This window comes from Mustela nivalis (genome assembly GCF_964662115.1).
Source record: "Mustela nivalis genome assembly, chromosome: 3".
NCBI lineage: Eukaryota > Metazoa > Chordata > Mammalia > Carnivora > Mustelidae > Mustela > Mustela nivalis.
In genome coordinates this window covers 141,357,015-141,377,935 of record NC_139022.1, presented here as the reverse complement: position 1 = coordinate 141,377,935, position 20,921 = coordinate 141,357,015, and the positions used below count along the sequence as shown (strand labels likewise).

The 20,921-nt window shown below is 45.2% G+C and overlaps 1 protein-coding gene across 1 annotated transcript in view; it reads left to right on the top strand.

Moving 5' to 3' along the window:
• The first annotated feature begins 3 nt into the window (after positions 1-3).
• The window catches only part of SNX18 (sorting nexin 18), a 29,459-nt gene continuing 8,541 nt past the window's right edge, over positions 4-20,921 (top strand). The window contains exon 1 of the mRNA XM_082723225.1: positions 4-1,858. Within this exon, the coding sequence (XP_082579351.1) occupies positions 238-1,858 (1,621 nt within the window). The 5' untranslated portion in view covers positions 4-237. The remainder of the gene's footprint in view (positions 1,859-20,921) is intronic.

Here is a 20,921-nt window from a genome sequence, read left to right as displayed (position 1 = left end):
GCCGCGGGCCCCGCCCCCAGCTGGCTGCGGCGGCGGCGGCGGCGGCCCAGCGAGGCAGTCGGCGCTGCGAGCTGAGCTGCGCGGAGGGCGCGACCGGCGGGCCGGGGCGCGGGGCTGCGCGCTGTCTTTTGGGCTCCGTTCCGCGCGCCGGGACGTGGGCGACACCGCGGACCCCTCGGGCGGGCCCCGGGCTCGCGGCGTAGGGAGTCGGGGGCCGCCCGCCGAGGCCCCGGGACCATGGCGCTGCGCGCCCGGGCGCTGTACGACTTTAGGTCGGAGAACCCGGGTGAGATCTCGCTGCGGGAGCACGAGGTGCTGAGCCTGTGCAGCGAACAGGACATCGAGGGCTGGCTCGAGGGGGTCAACAGCCGCGGCGACCGTGGCCTCTTCCCGGCCTCGTACGTGCAGGTGATCCGCGCCCCGGAGCCCGGCCCGGCGGGCGACGGCGGCCCGGGAGCCCCGGCTCGCTACGCCAACGTCCCGCCTGGCGGCTTCGATCCCCTGCCCGCCGCGCCACCCGCCTCCTTCAAGCCGCCGCCCGACGCCTTCCAGCCGCTGCTGCAACCGCAGCAGGCGCCTCCGCCGAGCACCTTCCAGCCGCCGGCCGCGGGCTACCCGTACGGCGGGGGCGCCCTGCAGCCGTCGCCTCAGCAGCTCTACGGCGGTGGCTACCAGGCCAGCCAGGGCAGCGACGATGACTGGGACGACGAGTGGGACGACAGCTCCACGGTGGCCGACGAGCCGGGCGCGCTGGGCAGCAGCGCGTACCCGGACCTCGACGGCTCATCGTCCGCGGGCGGCGCGGCCAGCCGCTACCGTCTGTCCACGCGCTCCGACCTGTCGCTGGGGTCCCGCGGCGGCTCGGCGCCCCCGCAGCACCATCCGTCGGGGGCCAAGAGCTCGGCCACTGTAAGCCGCAACCTCAACCGCTTCTCCACCTTCGTCAAGTCAGGCGGCGAGGCCTTCGTGCTGGGCGAAGCGTCTGGCTTCGTGAAGGATGGGGACAAGCTGTGTGTGGTGCTGGGGCCCTACGGTCCCGAATGGCAGGAGAACCCTTACCCCTTCCAGTGCACCATCGACGATCCCACCAAACAGACCAAGTTCAAGGGCATGAAGAGCTACATTTCCTACAAACTGGTCCCCACGCACACGCAGGTGCCGGTACACCGGCGCTACAAGCACTTTGACTGGCTGTACGCGCGCCTGGCCGAGAAGTTCCCCGTCATCTCGGTGCCGCACCTGCCCGAGAAGCAGGCCACCGGCCGCTTCGAGGAGGACTTCATCTCCAAGCGGAGGAAGGGCCTGATCTGGTGGATGAACCACATGGCCAGCCACCCCGTGCTGGCGCAGTGCGACGTTTTCCAGCACTTTCTGACCTGTCCCAGCAGCACGGACGAGAAGGCCTGGAAACAGGGCAAGCGGAAGGCCGAGAAAGACGAGATGGTGGGCGCCAACTTCTTCCTGACTCTGAGCACGCCCCCCGCCGCCGCCCTCGACCTGCAGGAGGTGGAGAGCAAGATTGACGGCTTCAAGTGCTTCACCAAGAAGATGGACGACAGCGCGCTGCAACTCAACCACACGGCCAACGAGTTCGCGCGCAAGCAGGTGACAGGCTTCAAGAAGGAGTATCAGAAGGTGGGCCAGTCCTTCCGCGGCCTCAGCCAGGCCTTCGAGCTGGACCAGCAGGCGTTCTCCGCCGGCCTGAACCAGGCCATCGCCTTCACCGGAGATGCCTACGACGCCATCGGCGAGCTCTTTGCCGAGCAGCCCAGGCAGGACCTGGACCCGGTCATGGACCTGTTAGCGCTGTATCAGGGGCACCTGGCCAACTTCCCCGACATCATTCACGTTCAGAAAGGTAAAGCCTGGCCATTAGAGCAGATGGTCTGGAATATGTTGTTGAGGCTGAAAGGGATGATTTGGACAGAGATACCCTAATATGTTTCAGACTGTTGTCCTGCAGGTTGGGAATCAAATAGGGATGTGGACAGCTGGCCTCTTTTTCGGAGTGTATGATGGATGGTGGGCAGGTAGCTGCCTCCTTAAAGTATTTCCAGACAGGGAGTGGGTTACTCTTCAGAGAAAGTTCTGAGAGTACTTCTTAGGACGGTGCTATCATTTTAGAGTTTGAATAGTTGGGTAATGAGCTTCTGGGATCTGTAATCTTGTGCCTAGGGTAGAATTAGAAGAGGACCCAAACCCTGTTAGGCATCCATTTGAACACTGTGGGGTGACTTAGTGAAGGGCTTCAGGAAGCACGGAAATAATGGGGAAGGCGGGATATCTGCAAATAAAGGTCGGGTATCTGCAAGGTAGGGTAAGTCCTATTTCTGCCTTCCACACCTCTCAGTCCCTGGCTTGATGGAGAAATTAGAATCCCTTGTCTGAGGTTCTAGCCGGGGCAGTTTAAAAATGTCCTGTGTAGGCTTCTTGCTTGCAGCCTTTGTAGAATTAGGTGAGTGGCTCACTCTCACTACAGGAAGTTTGAAGAAAATTAATCCCTTTAAGTTCAGTCATTTTGAGTGTAGAGTCTGTTAACTAAATTTAAAGAATATTATTTTAAAAAATGATGTGGAAAACTACAAAGAATGCACAGAATGTGAATATCATGTCTGAGGGCGGTGCTTCTGTATTCCAGTGAGTGAGCTGCCCAACTGTCAGAGCTTGTTTCATTAGTAGTTGTTAGTGTCTCTAACTTTTGTTAAAGCACTAAAATTTGGAGATTTTTTTTTCCCCCCTCTTAGAAAATGAATTAGAGCAGTAAAGCCTGGAGTGAGAGAAGTGGGAGGAGTTGGAGTTAGGGAGGTGGTCTTGCCTGTGAATGTCCTGTTCAGTGTGGGTGTGGGAGGAGGGAGGGAGTTACTTAGTCTAACTTCCCGTGATGGTGGAAACCTCTTTGGATCACAGAGAGGTTTGTGATCCAGAGTTTGGCTTTCAGTAAGGAGGTGCTCACTGCCTTTCTAGGTGGGCCAGTCCAATTATGAACAACCCTGATCTTTGATACATTCTTCCTTGCACTGAACTAAAATTTGCCTCTCTTGTTTGTCTTTCTCTTCGCTGGAACCACACAAAGTAAGTCTATTTCTCATCCACCCGTTAGCCCTTTCCACTTTTGGAGACAGCAGTTTTGCTTTCTTTCTCTCTGCTGTTCTCCTCCCACTTCCAGGTGTTGGACTGGTATTACCAATTGGGGGGGGGGGGTCCTTCCAAAGCCTTGAGTGTGTTGTTGGCCCTGCTACAATGCAGCATCCTGAATCATGTGCGGTACTAATTTTAGTAGAAAGTAGTAACTTTCTTGGCAATTTACATTTTGTAAATGCAGCCTGAGATGGAATTCGATGTTTGAGCAAGGGTACTGAACCTGCAGCTGCATCCCTCATGACTTTTTGTGTGTAAATTGCTGTGACTCCTTGACTTTTTTGGCTGGTGCTGGTGGGTGGGACTGACTCTTTGAGCCTTTAATACAAGACCTTATATTTAAATACCATTGTGTTGTATCAGCCTGGGCCCGTGCTGCCTTTTTACATATTTTGTGAGTTTATGCAAATAGTTGGTAAATAGTTGAAAGGGTGGAGACAGGTACAGACATCTGCAGGCAGACTCAGGTGACTGGCTGCTACTGGGCTACTTCTGTTCATTCACTGACTTCACTGTCACTTAGACCACACACAGCCTTGTCAAGTGTCCTGCTTTTGGAACTATGGATTAGAAAAGGTATGGTGTTTGTTCTAAGGTCGATTTTGAGTTAAAGCAGTAGATTTTATAGTTTATAAACTGTGTAGTTTGCTTATTATTACTATTTTTTAAATCCTAGAACTAAAATCGTTTTCTAGTTCTTGGGATTTGAAAAACTTCATTAAAGCCTGTATCATTTTATGTTGTTTAAACAGATTCAGGGGCACTAAACAAAATCTTTAGGAAGTTCAAAAAGAAAATCAGTTGATGTTAAGTATAGTTTTTTTCTGCTGTAGCCTTAGTGTATAATGTACAGGGAGTGTGTGTCTCTAGATGACATGTGTTTAGAATGTACTTGCCATTTTAAAGCTATAGTGTGCAGTGCATAAGACTGAAAGGATTTGCCTGCAACCAGTTATTATCAAGGATGCTAGTGTTGGCGATTTTTAGGACTACAGATGGAACAGATCTCATAAGTTAAGCTAAAGCTTTTTGAACATGTTCTGAGTATTCAGAACTTGTGGTTGTAAAGAGCAGCTTTGCCCTCCCACCCCGACTTAACTACACAGTTGCTATTGGAATGAATCTTTTTTTGTCTGAGCACTTGGGGATTTTGTTGACAGGTTGTTTTTTTCCTCTAAGGTCTCAAAGTGTAATCATATGAAAGATTTTTACCATGACTTTTGAGAGGAAAGCAAAATGAAAAAAATGATAAAAAATCTATAAGAATCTTAAGCTATCTTTTGTGTAAGTATTTGGTTCAAAGTTTATATTTCAACTTAGGGAGAAATGTAAAAATTCAAAATAATTATTTCAGCTCTTAAGTTCTCATTGTTTACAGGAAGAGAAAAAGCAGTTTCAGTACTTCTGCATTTTATGTGTTCTACCATATGTTAGGTCCACATTCAGATGAGACAGAAATGATTAGATAGTGCTTTTTAATGACTAACACAGTTAAGAAGGGGAGCTCATTAAGTTTTTTTCCCTTTAATTCCTGGGGGAAAGGATAGGAACATTAGTCTCCTCTGAGCTTTTTTCTGATCTGGGAGATTGCTGTGGTCAGCTTTTCCAGTATTCTAAACCTGTGCTCTTCGATGCTGGATCTGTGAGCCACATCTGACCACTTGAATGTAAGTTAATTAAAATAAAATAATGTAATTCAGTTCCTCAATCACATTAGCTATATTTCATGTGCTTTGTAGCTAGTGGCTACCACGTTGGACAACAGATGCAGAAGAGTCCATTTCTCATCACTGCAGAAGGTTCTGCTGTAGTTCAACTGTCAGTCCTGTCAGATTTCTCCAACAGTTGACAATCTTTGCACATACTCTCCAGAGAGTTTTCTTTTCACTTGGTCATCTCATGGCATCGCCTCCTTTCTACATGGGCTCAAGGAATAAAAACTGGGAGGGGAAGCAGGCCCTGCCAGACCCCTCTCTACAGAATGTAGTATGAGTGAGTACTCAGGGAGTAATATTTCTGCGGTGCGAGGGTGTTCATCTGCTCTGCATCCTGCCTTCATCATTTATTCAGAAAATACAGCTGCTTTCAGAAAGGTCGTCTGAGTCTGGTGAGGAACCAGCTCCAGAACACATGTACCCTTAAACGTGGCCGACTGGCTTTTTTCTGACTATACTCAGTACTAAAACCATTGCTTAAACTTAATAATGACTTTAGTGTAAGTACGTTCTGCAGAAGCAAAGAAAGCCATATGGTTTCTTTAGCTGAAAGAGAATGCTAGAATTTTTATTTTTTCATCACCTCATGGAGTCTTAGATAAACAGACCTATTTTGGTTAATGGAATTGAGTGTAGGAAGAAGGCAGTTTGCTATAGTCTGAAGTATAGTAGATGGGAATTCAGAAGCTGTTTGAATTTTATTCATACTTTCCTCTGTCTTAACAGGAGTCCCTTAAATTCTTTGTTCACAGACAGTTCATTGATTCCTGACTAGTCACATGTCTGTCACTGCCAAGCTTTGTAACCCTGTGGTCTGATTTTCTTTTTTTTTGAAATGGTAGCATTTTATCTCCTCCTGTTTATCATCCCTGCCTGTAGTATGCCTTTAGAATGCTGATGTTGGCCAGTTTGGGGTAGTACATAGAATTGATTTCACTATCAGTTTCTTAGGCTATTCAGTTCTGTTCCAAAGATATGATTAATCTCTAATATTTAATAAAGCTTAATCCGGATGGCAGTGAGTTGTTGTGGTTTAAAAGCTTTAGGCTTTTCTCCTGGGGAATATCGTGAAAGGGAAAGACTTTAAATGTGGGGTGATGAGAAAGGTTAGTTTTATCTTTATTTAGGAATGTGGACTAGATAGCAGAAGGGAGTACCTTAAAAGGAAACTTCTTTAATTCCTGAGAAAATGTATAGGTCATGTGAAAGTGATTTGTTGATAAAATGTAGTGTGAGTCTGTGAAACAGGGTGGCAAAACTAGGTAAACAAACAGGCAGTCCTGTTTTCTGTACTCCTAAATTAAATATGCAGGGTTTCCACATTGCCCTCTCTAAATGTTCCAGATGGAGCCTTCTTTTCAACAAAACACAGCCCGGGGACGTCAGGCATGGTACACCAGTTGTGGCCCTGTCTGTTCTTTGGGGTAGAGTTTCACCATTGTGCTTCTTTCACCACGTGTAGGGTCCGTCTTATGTCCCTCAGACATTAATTAAAGATAGCTAGAGTCCTGGCAGGGCACCCAAGGTAAGGCTGGGCCACAGTTAGCCCTTCCCTGTCTGCTCCCCATTCTTCTGTGACTAAAAATAGACCCGAGAGGGTGGTGCCAGGAATACAGAGAAAAGGTCTAATAAGCGGGCTGTTTACAAACTCCTCCTTATTTTGAAACTTCTGGGCTAGCAATTGAGGTCATTCATTTTTTTGTTTTGTTTTAGCTCTGTCTTAATTGAACCCATTTCTCCTCTCACGTACTTCTAGCTCTATCTGTTTTTTTTTTTAAAAAGATTTTATTTATCCATTTGTCAGAGAGAGAGTGTGAGCACACGCACGAGGGAGAGCACAAGTAGGGGGAGGGGCAGAGGGAGAAGCAGACTCCCCGTGGAGCAAGCAGCCCGATGTGGGGCTGGATCCCAGCACTGTGGGATCATGACCTGAGCCGAATGCAGCAGCTTAACTGACTGAGCCACCCAGGCATCCCAACCTCCAGCTATTTTTTTTTTTTAAGATTTTATTTATTTATTTCACAGAGAGAGATCACAAGTAGAGAGGCAGGCAGAGAGGGGGGGGGGAATGGAAGCTCGCTCCTTGCTGAGCAGAGAGTCCGATGCAGGACCTATCCCAGGACCCTGAGATCATGACCGGAGCGGAAGGCAGCGGCTTACCCCACTGAGCCACCCAGGCAACCCCTCCAGCTATTTTTAAAGGAGATTTCAGTTCTAGCTGTAACCTTTGTCCCTATCTGTATTTTTTTAATGAAAATGAGGTTGCCTTTGGGGCTTTTGAAAGAGATGACTGAGTTCTTTGGTTAAAACGACAGTGTGACCTGCCACAGACAGTCTTGGTCATGAAGCTAGGTGGGGATACTGCTCATAATCATCGTAATTGGTTTCTCAGACTTCTTTTTTGAGCCATGAATTCTTCTTGAAATCACACTGAGGAATCTTAGCCTTTTAGGCTGATCACAGCAGAATCAAAAAGAGGCAGGTACCTGTGCTCCCACTCATGTTCATCAGGTAGCTCTTGGGCTCAGTTAAAGCTCCCCTTTGTTGGGAAATGTCGTCCCACAGGTTCCTGTCTGGTCATCTTAAGATTTTCTTTTTTTAAAGATTTTATTTATTTATTTGACAGATAGAGATCACAAGTAGGCAGAGAGACAGGCAGAGAGGGGTGCGAGGGGGTTCCCTGCTGAGCAGAGAGCCCAATGCGGGGCTCCATCCCAGGACCCTGGGATCATGACCTCAGCTGAAGGCAGAGGCTTTAACCCACTGAGCCACCCAGGCGCCCCCATCTTGAGATTTTCAAACAGGAAGGCAGCACCCAAAGGATGAAGAAGTTCTGTGAGAAGGTGTCAGTTCCCTGATAAACATGACAATTCCTTTAAATTAAATTCTTTTTCTTCAGGCTGACTAAAAATTTATTGCTTTATTGTTTCAGAGTATTTTAAAATCAGAGTTTAATATGAAGTTTGATTTAATTCACCATCTATTTATGGAACTGTGAGACCACAAACTAAATGATTATCTCAAATCATGGCACAGTAGTGCTTAGATCTTGTTTGGAGAGACTGTACTCAGAGGACCTGTCCCATCTGTCACCTTTCACTTACAGAGCACAAGCTAGATTCACATGTGGAGGGGGGATAGGCAGGACTGTGATCCTCACTGAGTCTTTGACTGGTGGCAGAGAAGCCATGTGCCAGCTTGCTGAGAGCCCTCCCAAGGCTACACAGAAGAGATGGTGCTGGCCTGACTCTGACAGGGAAGCTTAGCTCCACAAACAAAGGTGATTGTGTTAAGCCAAGAGCCTCATGTTCAGAGTCTCCTCCCTGTGGGTCGCTGTGGAATCTGGTGACCACTGTGTGGTTGTGAGAGGAGCTTTGGACAAGTTACTTTAACTTCGGTAAGTCTCCGTTTTCTTGTTGGTTCAGTGGGCATGCTTCCTCATAAGGTCACACTGAGGATTAAATGTCCTGGTTCTCAGTAGTTACTCACTAAATGCTTGGTTTTGAAAAGTTTCTAGAAAGATATTTTTAAAATCGGAAGAACTCTTCTTTAAAAGACAATTCCAGTAATTTTATCTTCCATCCTGGTAGCCTGTTACCACCAGAACTGCAGGCAAAAGTATCAAAACCCAGTAAGTCATTGGTATAGTGGTTAAATATTGTAGTCTAACATGGCTGGCATGTACTGCACACCAGAAGGATGATAACAGGTAGAAATGCCAGAGTTATTTAGAGTCACTGTGTGTTCTCCACGTTAAGGGATTGTGTAAATTGTCTCCTGTTCGCTAGCTGTTCCCTTCCTCTAAATTACCTGTATCGTTGCACAAATCACTTTGACATTTCTGAGCTTCAGTTCCCTCGTCTGTAAATATGAGATTCATGATCTCTTAAGTATCATTTGTTGATTGACTTTAAAAAAAAAATAGCAACATCCATACATTGAAAATAAAATACTTAGGACAGTATACGATGAACATTTAGACGTTGGTTCATGCTGGTTTAAGTAGCATTCTATTTATGCGATTTTTGTAATATGGGAGCATGAACATCCTTTATCAGTTGATATCGGCAACTGACAAGTTGATGTGAAAGAACATTCGTGAACTTCTGTTTCAGATCAACAAACATGCATTGAGGTCTTACTCCACCAGGAGCTATGAGTGTAAAAGTGGTGACTATCTGGCCACCTTCCTGCTGGTCAGAGCCCAGGTGTTCGGAAGCTGAGGTGTGGTGGACAGCTGGACATCTCTCTCTGACCCAAAGGAGGGCTATCATTAGTAGCGCCACCAGAGAGAGAAATTGGGATGGGCTTTCCCTTCTACAAAATGTACTTCACTTCGAATTCTAAATACTATCTCCTCTCCAAAAATAGAAACAGTCTTATATTGTTAATCTTGTATTTGTAGCTTGATTAAACATTACTATGAGCAAGTGTTACTTCACTTGTCCTTTTCTTGCAATTTTTTTTAATCTCTCACTGTAATTGGACTTGCTGATGAAGAAATTCTTTGTATTATTTGGCAGATAGGGAGACAGCAGTTAGGGAGGAGAGCCAAGATCATTAGATTTTTTTCAGAGGATCCTCTGAGAGATAAATCTGATTTTATTCAGATTGGGCACTATTAAAGATGCTCGGGTTGCATGGGTTGCATCCTTGGACAAAACAAAGATCACCGCCCTTGTGGAGCTTACGTGTGAGCAGGGCGGAGACACAAGGAAAAACAAACATAGTGAGTACATTATCACGTATGTGGTAGGGGAAAGCGTAAATGTGAAGCAGGGCGAGAGGGCATGGGGAGGCAGAATGAAGTATGAAAAAGGATGATCAACATAGGTCTCATTAAGAAGGTGATATTTAAGTGGAAACATGGGAGGGGTGAGGGAGTTAGCCAAGCAGATGTCTGGGGGGAGAGTCTTTCAGGCAGAGAATACAGCTAGAGCAGAAGCACTAAGGTGGGTGTGTTCTGCTAGATAATAGAACGCCAGGTGATTGGAGCTAAGAGGATCTGGGTAGGAGATAAGGTCTTGGAAGGTCCAATTAGTAGGACTTTGTAGGTCATTGCCAGGACAGAGAGCACTAGAGAGATGGGAGCCATGACAGGCTTTTGAGCCAAGGAATGATATCCACTGGACCTTTTAGCAAACTTAATACAGTCGCTGTGTTGATAATAGAATGGAGAGGAGGTAGGGTGTCAAAGGTAGCAGCAGAGAGCCAGTAGGAAACTACCCTAATAATCCAGGTGAGAGAGAATAGAAGCAGACTAGAGTGGAGACCATGGAGATAGCGAGGAGGGATCCCAGTCTGCATATATTTTAAAGATGGAATCATCAGGTTTTCCTAAGGGATCCAATGGGGCATGTGAGAGAAAGACAAGTCATCAAGGGGAACTTTGCAGTTTTGTTGTTGTTGTTTTAAACTCTGCAGTTTTTGGCTTGACCAACAGTATGAATGGAGTTTCCATCCACTGAAATGAGGAGGGCTGTGAGTGGAAGAGAGGTAGGGATGGGAATCAGGGCTTGAGTTTCATCCTTTTAGATTGATGGGCTCCTACCTTCTGTTGACAGCCCCCCCCCCCCCACCCAAAACATACACAGACAGTTAAGCCTTAGATCAAGTTTCCTTCTCAGAGTTTTCTCCTTGGAGCCCAGTCCTTTCCAAGTAGTCATGGCTGGTACAGTGCTCACTGGTGCGCCAAACAGTATACATCGTTCGGTTAGTGGGTAGTGTGTGGGGTCATGTTTTTATGTTCCTCTGGTATGTAGCTCCACTATTTTGTGTGTGCATAGTCAATGCTTAAGGCATGCTTGTTAAATGAGAAAAGCAGCCACTCAATAAGTACTTTTTGATTTTGAAATAGATGTCTTCTATTAGAGAATGTGTTTTTCTATTCATGTGATGATGGATACTGGAGTTTATAAACTAATGTAGGAAACAAAGACAGGATCTGGATATATTTTATAGGTGAAGTCAATAATTAATATGAACGTGATTTAAAAGTCTTAAACTTACATATCTTTGAAGTAAATTTCCAAAACTTATTGGGGAGAAGGGAGAAAGTTTAAAAATGCTTTATTTTATATGCCAGAAAAAATAATTTTACATGCCTCATGATTTCACTTTATATTGGTTCTTGATGCTTAAACTTACATATATAAACTGTTTTCCTCTTTGGTAAGCTTTCATTATTGGAGTCCCTTTTGCTTAATTCCAAGCACAAGATGTAGAGAGAGTACGTTTCACCTTCTTGAATGACTTGGATACACAAAGCCCTGAGCTTAGGTGTTGAGCAGTGGGTGCCTGCCCTCATGGAAGGGTCAGTTCTATAACGGAAGTAGGATGTCTATACAGAGAATTGGGAGATAAGAGGTCGAGTTAACTTAGTGCCTGTGGTAAGAGTGCATGGGCATCCAGAGGATAAAGAGTCATTGTCAACTGTGTTAGGGGCTTGGGTGGGTAGCATTTGTTTTTTTGCCTTTGAAAGATGGTCATAGTTTGACTTCTCAGAGGAAAATAGAAAGTGCATTCTTGATCTTGGAAATGCTTTAGAATGAGCATGTATTAGCTGATACATTCCTACAGTGCTCAGGTCACCGAGCCCGGCTGACAGGTGAGTAGCTGTCACCATACAGTATGACACATGCAGTTATGGGCGTGTGCCTTGGTGGGGGTCATCAGCTATGGGGAGAGGAGAGAGTTCAGGGGTGGCTTCTCCCAGTCTTACTCTGAGAGCATTTTTGAAAAAAAAAAAAAAAAAAAAAAAAAAAAATTTGGAAGTTTGCCCAGCAGGCAGAATGGATCATGTATAAAAATCAGGGATGAAATCCTGGCTGCCTCTCAGATTCAGCTCTCGAGTGGGTACAGCTGTAAATTGGGCCCCACCCTCTAATCAGAATGTTGGGGGCATGTGGCCTGTACATTGGTGATCTTGGATGAGATCCCATGGGATTTTGTTGTGGCCCTGGGTTTGCAGCAGCTGCTGGAGGGGATGTGGGGGAGCAGCATGGAAGATCAAACAGGGTACTGACACACTCGGGCCTGCACTTGAGATGGACAGGTGCTGGTGACGGGTGTAAAGGGAGGCTCAGGGTGAGGTGATATCGGAGGCTCTTGCAGTGATTCAGGCAAGACATGAAATCCTAAACTGAGGCTGTATCTATGGGGTTGGGGAGGGGAGATGGAAGGGGTATTTGCCTACAGGAGTGAGGTAAGGGACAGGGAGGAGAATAAGGTGACCAGCAGACGAGAGACTGGAGCTCCCAGCAGAGATACTGGGAGATCAAGCCGGGGTCTGCAGGCTAAACCTACCTGTGTGCTTGTTGACAGCATTTGAGCTAAGACCTGCTTTTACCTTTCTGAATTATTCCATTTTCACTGGGTATAAAAAACCTCAATTTTGCCTCGATGTGCAAAACTTCAAATATTTACTATCTTACCCCTAAGGAAGGTGTTTGTTTACCCTTGACTTGGAGGTCAGGCAGTTTTGGGAGCCAGAGTATGAGTAGCAATAGCCACTGCTACCACTTTGGAGTCCTTACTGTGAGTAGCAGTGTTGTGGGTAGCTGCATACACTGTGTCTGATTCCATTTAGGAGCAGGCATGAAGATGTACCCCCTACACCCACTGGGCATGGAGTTCCCACCAGTTTCACTGTGTAACCAGTTTCCTCATGTATAATACGGAGTCATCATTTTGCATGCTGAATACTTGGAAACATGAAGTATTAGCTATTGTATTGGGTTCCTGGGGCTGCTATAACAAATTGCCACAAGCTGGATGGCTTAAAAAACAAATTTATTCTCTTACTGTTCTGGAAACTAGAAGTTCGAAATGAAGGTGTTAGCATAGCCACACTCCATATAAAGCTTCTAGAGACATCCTCCCGTGCCTCTTCCAACCTCTGGGGGTTGCCCGCCATCCTTGCTGTTTTGGGCCTGTGTATGACCTCACCTAAACCAATTATATGTGCAAAGACTATTTCCAGCTAAGGTCATAGTCACAGGCTGTAGGTGGATGTGAATGGGGGGTTACTGTTCAGCCCAGTACAGCTATTAACTTCCCCAAAGGGGTATTCTCCCTATGTGATACCTTGAAAACAGGCTCCCGGAAGTTAAGTGTATTTCAGGATTGCATGGCTAATAAGAACCAGAATTTGAATTCATTTCTTGCCTTGATTTAAACCCGGTATTCTTTATGTTACAATCAGCATGCCTGCTAGAAAATTTTTTATTCTATGGACAGCAACAGCCATTAAAGGTGTGAAACTGAAGAGTGACATCTGAATCATGATAAAAATACGTATTTTGAGAGCTTAGCATGTGCCAGGCATGATGTTCCCTGTTTATATTAATCATATCCATTTCAGCCTCATAGGAGAGTTTGAGGTAAATATTCTCATTATCCCCATTTTGCAGATGGGAGGTGAGCCACAGAAACTTAACTGCGGGCTCTTGGAGGTGTCCCTCACCTATGTGCAGCCTGGCCTCAGGGCTAGGGTTTCTGGAAGCTTCTTCCTGTTGGCTGAGTGCGGAGATGAGAGGGCCGCTGGAGTAGACCAGGTCATCCAGGCAGAAGGGTTGCTTTGGAAAGTAAGCAGGTAAACTGGAGATACCTGCCAAGTAGAGTGGCCAGACTTGGTGAGGAGTGGCTCTCCTGAGGAGTCTAGAGTTCCCTTCCAGGTATTAAATTTGGTGACAGAAAGTAGTGATGCCAGGAAGAGAAATAGGCAGGTTAAGAAGAGGAGCAGAATTACAAGGAAAGATAAGGAACAAGGCTGAAGAGAGTCTTAGAAATCCTATTTTCAGGGCCTTTATTGTATCTAGTTATATTGACATTTGTGAAAATCACGAAAGCTACTTACTGTCTGCAGTGAGACAACTTTAAATAAAAGTGGGTGTCAGCATGGGTCCTCTGTAAGTTTTTTTGTTTTATGACATGTGTTTCAGGTCTTTTAAAAAAATGATACATTTTTGAGTGCTTTGTTTTGTCATTAGATGGTTATTTATGGTCTAGTTAGAGGAAGCCCAGATGCAGCTGGAGTGAAGACTCATCACCCCTGGAAACCTGGTCCCTACCTGCGTGAAGAAGCAGGAAAACCCCAGGGTCAGAGGTGTTCTTATTTTTGAAGCAGCTGATTTCGGAATTGTCCCCAGAGCCTAGTGATAGTAAAGTGCTGTGGAGTACTAGTTGTCAACCGAAGAAAGAGGCTGAGCTGAAATCAAAAGCATTTATTTGGGGTCTCGGGAGTACAGTTCCATGAACATAGATTTGGGCAGAAGCCCAAATAGTGCCTCCAGGGGAACAAAATAAAGGTTTTTTTTTTTTTTTTTTAAGATTTCATTTATTTATTTGACAGAGATCACAAGTAGGCAGAGGGGCAGGCAGAGAGAGGGGAAGGGAAGCAGGCCCCCTGCTGAGTAGAGAGCCGATGCGGGGCTTGATCCCAGGACCCTGAGATCATGACCTGAGCTGAAGGCAGTGGCTTAACCCACTGAGCCACCCAGGCCCCCAAATAAAGGGTTTTTAAATCAAAAGGGAATGCTTATATATGTTGTATACAAGAAATTTCGATTGGTGTTGGTGGCAGAAAACTAAAGGCTGGGCTGAATATAATTGGTTTCTAAGACTGTCACCCAGCAAAGTCTCACTGTGGCAAGCTGCAGGTGTTTGGGCTGAATCTTTGGGACACTGGTCCCTTGGTCCAGTTCGCAAGTCCTTGGCCCCATGCAGTGAGGACTTGAGGACTTACAGATCGCCCAGCTCCTTTGTAGCTTAAAACCCCTTGACGGAAGTGACCCTGTCTCATTTCACCTTTCACACAGTCATAGTGGCCACAGCTGGTGGCACAAGGATGATGACAAATGCTATGGGGCTCCCCCCACACCTTAAGTGGTAGTTTATAATACCCAGCTTTACAATTACAATTCTCAAGTTAAAAACTAGACCTTGTTTGGGAAAAATACTTGAAAGCAAGAGATCTAGTTTTTGAAAATACTCTCCTAGGAACAGTGTTGACTGTGGCGCTCTCAAAAGCACTCGTACCAACCAGGACCTGGCCTCGGGGCGGGGGTGGGGTGGGGTGGCGGTTTATGGCTCCCTGCTTTCCCAATGGAGCTGGGGCCACCTCCATCTCCTGCACTGGGTAGAGCGGCCTGTCTGTTCTGCCGCTTCTGTTAGATGTTTTAGCACGGGTCTTCCTTTATCTTCCTAGAAAAAAAAAGAAACTTAAAGTTTCCAAAGTTCACTCTTTTCTTTGGTTCAGATAGGTTTTGTTGTATGTCAGAGGTCATCTGAACCCAAAGTGCTGGCAGCTGGCCAACATCTCTAACTCTGCTCGACTGGGACCAGTATCCACTCACGTCTGTCAGCTAACAGAAGAATGGAGAAATTAAGAAGAATTAGGAAATTAGGGATCATGAGCCACATCAAGTGTGTTCTTTGAATCTAAACCATTATGTGGACTTCATTTTACAAATTTGGTTGTTTTAAAACGTTTAAAAAGTATTTTTTGTATATGATTTTCAAGGATATCCTTTCTACCTCATTTTATTAGGATTCTATGGGTATAAAATCTTTAAGAAAAGAAATGATACATCCTTTTCCTGTTCTCAATTTTTTTTTTTTAAAGATTTTATTTATTTATTTGACAGACAGAGATCACAAGTAGGCAGAGAGGCAGGTAGAAAGAGAGGAGGAAGCAGGCTATCCGCGGAGCGGACAGCCCAATGCGGGACTTGATCCAGGACCCTGGGATCATGACCTGAGCCAAAGGCAGAGGCTTTAATACACTGAGCCACCCAGGCGCCCCCTGTTCTCAAATTTTAAAGTCTTTATATTTGCATGGCCATAGGCAAATAAACATTTTCACCTTTGTATCCAGGCTCTTCTGAAGTAAAAACATACTGTGTTTACAGAGTCCTCTTGACTATATCACCCTAGTAACTTTAATACATATTTAATATTCAGTATAAGCCAAAACACAAGAAACTTTATATAAAATTTCCTTTCAAAGAACAGTCTGTTCTACCAAATATGCCACAAGTGATAGAATCATGCAGTTTCCCTCTTCCTTTTTGGAATAAGGTGCGGTGTGGGCATGCATGTGCATGGTTAGTAAAAGTAATCAAACGGTACACCATGTGATACACTCAAGTGAGTGGCTTTCGTTTATACTCTCATTCTTGCCCTTAGACGTCTGATGTTTGCTGACTGGAGCTGAAAGGGCAGCTTCCTCAGGACGGAAGGAGGCTTTTACCAGGAGCATACTACCACTTAGTCTGTCTTCAGGACCCAACCAAGCTTAAAGGCCTGAATTCTTTTTTTTAAGTTTTTTTAATTTATTTGACCGAGAGAGAGAGATCACAAGTAGGCAGAGGACAGGCAGAGAGATGAGGGAGGCAGGCTCCCTACCGAGCAGAGAGCCCAGTGCGGGGCTCCATTCTAGGACCCTGAGATGATGACCTGAGCTGAAGTCAGAGGCTTAACCCACTGAGCCACCCAGGCGCCCCAAGGCCTGAGTTCTTTAAATGATTAACTTTTATATCATCCAGCAACCAGTATTTTTTTTTCTTTTTCCAGTTTATTATCCTTGTATCTGACCCTCTTCCCTCCTTTTTAAAATTACTCGAAAGTTCTCTTTCCTGTTTATGTATGAATTGAAAGTAAATTTTACATTAATTTTACCTTTGAATTTTGATAGTACTTGACTTTAGTGACCTGTAGGCCCTTCAAAAAATTGCTTTCACTGACTTGAGTTCAGTATTCCTATTGGCGCCCCCAGAGTTTATTAATGTGGTCCAAACCGGAGCCCCCGGGGTGTGTGACTTGATGCAGGAATAGAGATTTGAGAGCCTGGAGGGAGGTGGATCTTGGGTTGCTTCTACCCGAGATGAGGCTTCAGAGGAACCTGTCATGGGTATGTAGCCTTGGGGCTCCTCTGAGGGGCGTGGACGTGATGGATGGGGCAGCTTCAGTTGGGCCAAGGACAAGGGAGCCAACTACCTGAGTTGGAAGCTAGGTAGACCTCATTTCCATGCCACAGGACATCTTGAGTAAAGTGATTTAGCGTCCCTCAACTTTACTTTCTGCCTCTGAAAATGGGAGTGGTATTTGCTTTCCTTTTGAGGTTACAGAGAAGGAAATAAGACACAAAAGTGCAGAGCACTGGCTTACACAGTATGTGTGATTCATGTATGACTGTTTTGCCTGGATGGACAGCCATTCTGCCGGTCTCTGTGAAATGGATGTTGGCCTTTGTTTTTTTAAGATGTTTTACTCAAAAAATATAGAAAAGTAAATATTGGAGCAGAGAAGGGAAAGAGTAATCAACCAGTGGGTGGGTGGAGATCGAAAGGGAGGAAGGAAAGGGGAGGGGCAGAGGTTAATGGGGCTTTAGCAGGGCCAGAGGTTGTGGGGACCAGTGATGAGGGGATAGGAGCAAATTGGTCACATTGACCAAATTAGCATTTTCTTTCAACGTTTTCTGTGTAGGAGGAAATGAAGAAAAACAGGCCTAGTCCATTCTTGGGCAACTTCTACCCAGCTCTGTTGCCTTTCAGCCCACCTCCTGTTCTGTCCCTTACACCATGGCTTTGGGTTTTCAAAGACAAGGCCCTGGGAAGACAGAAAGTCTAGTTAATGTTTTTGCCACATTCATGATTTCAAAATTAAATAAAGTGCTGGGGTTTTTTTTTCCTTCTTTTTTTTTTTTTTTTAAAGGGAGAAAATGTAGCCTTTGGATCCCTGTTGCTTAGTGACTAGGCCTTTTGTATAATTGGTCTAGGAGGGACAAAACCTACTGAGCATAAGAGATTTGGTTGAAGGAAGGAAGGAAGGCAAAGTTCAGGTGCTGACACTGGCCATGGCTGGAGGTGGGAGCAGTTGGAGCAGCCAGCAAGCCCCAGCCCCGCGGGACCGCGGGGGGGGGGGCAGGGAGCGGGGTTGAAGAGAGGGACATAGAGAAGGAAGCTGAAAGGAGGCCACACAACTTCAGCTGAGTTGAAGGCTCTCCCTGGTTAAAATGCCTGAAGCAGCACAGCATTTGAGAGGTTTTATTACCCTGTCCCATTTTGCTGGGTCAGAAGTGTCCAGGAAAGTGATTCTGTCTGCAAATCAGAAGGAGATGATACAGTTTAGTGTGACTGACTGTGTTTGCTCGTGCGCCGAGTTCAGTGGGCGTGGGCTCTTGAAACATACTAACCGACTACAGGATCCCAGACCTTTGCTCCTCTCCTTTCACAAAAACTAAAATGATGCTGAAATGCTTCCTAAACAGTTTAAACAGTTTAAAATTTAAATTTAAACAGTTTTTAATGATGGAGGTAATTTAATGCTATGTAAAAAATAAGATGCTTTTGAAAATGGTGCTGGCTTCCTGGATCATAATTATTCTATAAAATGAATTTGAGTCCTTTAAAGTTGTAATAGGAATGAACCCTGTCATGCAATTAAATTCCTTAGTTGTAATTATTTTGTATTCTTTGGAAGCATGCATAATTAATCCCTCAGACTGAGCATATGTGGATATGAACCAGTACGAAGTTATTTCGTGCTTGGCTCTTTGCACCCTGAACCTGCTTTAAAACTGTGTGAGATGCCTGCCATTGGAAAGATCCAAAGAAGATGGAGGGAGCTTGGGGTAGTGATGAGGCAGTTAGGCAGAGTTATCTTTCGTTGCACCTGGACAGTGTTAGTAAGTATACAAATGAACCTGTTAGGAAGGAATTTTGCATGTGCAGAGTCAACTTGAACAAGGCCGAAGATGTCCAGGAGATTGTTAATAACAGGTCCTAACGCAAAGTGAAAATACTGGTTTAGTTTTCATGTTATGGCTCCCACTGTGGAAAGGAAGGGACCCTCTTCAACAGAGTGGAGCAGAGGCCCTTCAGGGAGTGTTAAATGGAAAGTGGCAGGACTGGCTGGCAGGTGGCTTTGTCTCGAAGTCGCTGTGGTACTTTGAATGGCAGCCACGCTCAACATTGTACCACCAGTGCAGCACAGGCTGTGGTACTCTGGACGAGGCGCTTTGCCTCTTATTTGTAAGATGGAGAGAAACTCTTGTAAGGCCCTTTCGGCTCTTAAGACAATAGCAACACACATGGAAACTCTGGGGACCAGCTCTCCCCTTGTCAGCTCAGAGTCAGCCCCACTGATTTCTCCAGTGGGTGTCTTGTCAGGGCTAGAGAGAGGAGAAGAAAGTCCTTGGGTTCCTGCTCCTCCTTTTGGAATAAAGTCTTAGGGTTATTAGTTCCTCAGTGAACTTTGTTTTGTGCAATGACTCTAATAATTCACCCAGCTTATTTAATAAATTGAGTGCCCGACCGAAAGTTCATTCTTAACCCATAAGCCTTTTTGTTCCTTTCTGCCTCCTCCTGCAGATCCCTGAGGTAGAAAAGCGACTGAAGTGTGCTGGACTCAGCCTGGGGCCCAGGGTCCCCGGCTGGGCTCCTGTTGCCCATTGGGGAGCACAGTCATGGGGAATGGTTGAAATATATTGCCTCCCTTTCCATCCTACTTTTTCCTGTACTTCAAATAGAAGAATGTATTTTCAGTTGTATAACTCGGGGAGGCTGCACTGTTTCATGTATTACCTTCTTACAGGTTTCTCTTTCTCTAAACCAGAAATGTTTAGCTGTTTATTTAATGAAGAAGAATGTATTGTGCTGCACTGTTGTCAGCTCCTTCTTATTTAATCTCAGTTAAATCCTTGCCAACGTTTTCTTTTCATAATAAAATTTTAGCTCATGTATCATTCCAGATGCACACTGCCCAATGTCTGCCCATTAGTCCAAGAAACACTTTCATAGTTGTACTTATAGTCCCATTCTAAAATGTTTTTCTCTCTCATCACACCTAATTTTCTTTTGTTTTAAAACTTGTCCTACCCGTGGGTATTGCGGGGGCTCTTGTTTAATCCAGCAGTGACCACTTTGGACCTTCGACTTTCGGGAGTCATTTCTCTGCTGTGTTCTTTCATTTCCTTTTTCTGTTTTGAAGGCCATGTGGCAGGACGGTGTTTATGAGGGGAGGGGGCCGGCAGGAGGCAGAGTCCTCCTAAATCAGCCACTTAGAAAGTATGGGTTTAGAAAACTTTCGCCTGTTTTTATATTTATTCCATGATAAAAATGTGTGTTCCCTTTGTTCTTTAGATTTTGGGCAACATTTTTGACTTTTATTTACACTCCTCTTGGGTTTGGTAAGAAACAGTGCAGCTGAGAGAATGCTTAGATGATGCCGTAATGCCTTGTTCCAGCTCTGCGGCTGGTTCCAGACCTCTGCTCTTGTTTCTCAGGCAGCTACACATTAATTTTTAAAACCATCCTAAAAGTAGCAAGTGTGTACTGAGCGAACTCTGTCCCGGTAATTTTTTCTCTCCAGTCTCTCACTCCTTAGAGGCTAAACCTGATTGAAAATCTGTCTATCTCTGCCTTTCTTAAATACAAAAATGTGTGACATGTAGAAACACATGCAGAGAATTCCCACTTTGAGAATTGCCACATGAACTGTGGGAACACAGCCGCCTATGACAAAACCCAAATTCTAGTTCTAATAATACTATGTCATTTACATCCCACCAGGGTTGATAATACCATTTCTATGGGAGAAACCTGTTTCCATGCTCATCTTGACAGGATGCAGGGTGTAGAAGCACAGTGGGCGGAGGGAGGGTAGAGAGAAGCTTCTGGGGAACCCCAGAAAGTAGTTCTGTCTGTCACACCCCAAGAGCTGAAGCACCCTTGCGATTTGTTCAGATGGACAGCTTGAGCTTTTCAAAGCTGTCACTTCTTTTCCGTTTCCTCCCAGGCAGTAAACCAGTTAGTTAGTTACCTTCTATAAGTAGCCTACTGAATAATTGGACTTTATCTTTCTCGAAAGAAAGAAATCACACTAAACTCTTCCCAGGTGTTAAATCACACTAAACTCTTCCCAGGTGTTAAATCACACTAAACTCTTCCCAGGTGTTAAAAGGTAAACAGAAAAACTAGCTGGAGGGTTGTGAGATGAATATTTAAAACCAGAATGGCCTTTTTCTTAAAGGAAATAATATATTTTTTAAAAAAACTTTGCAAAATA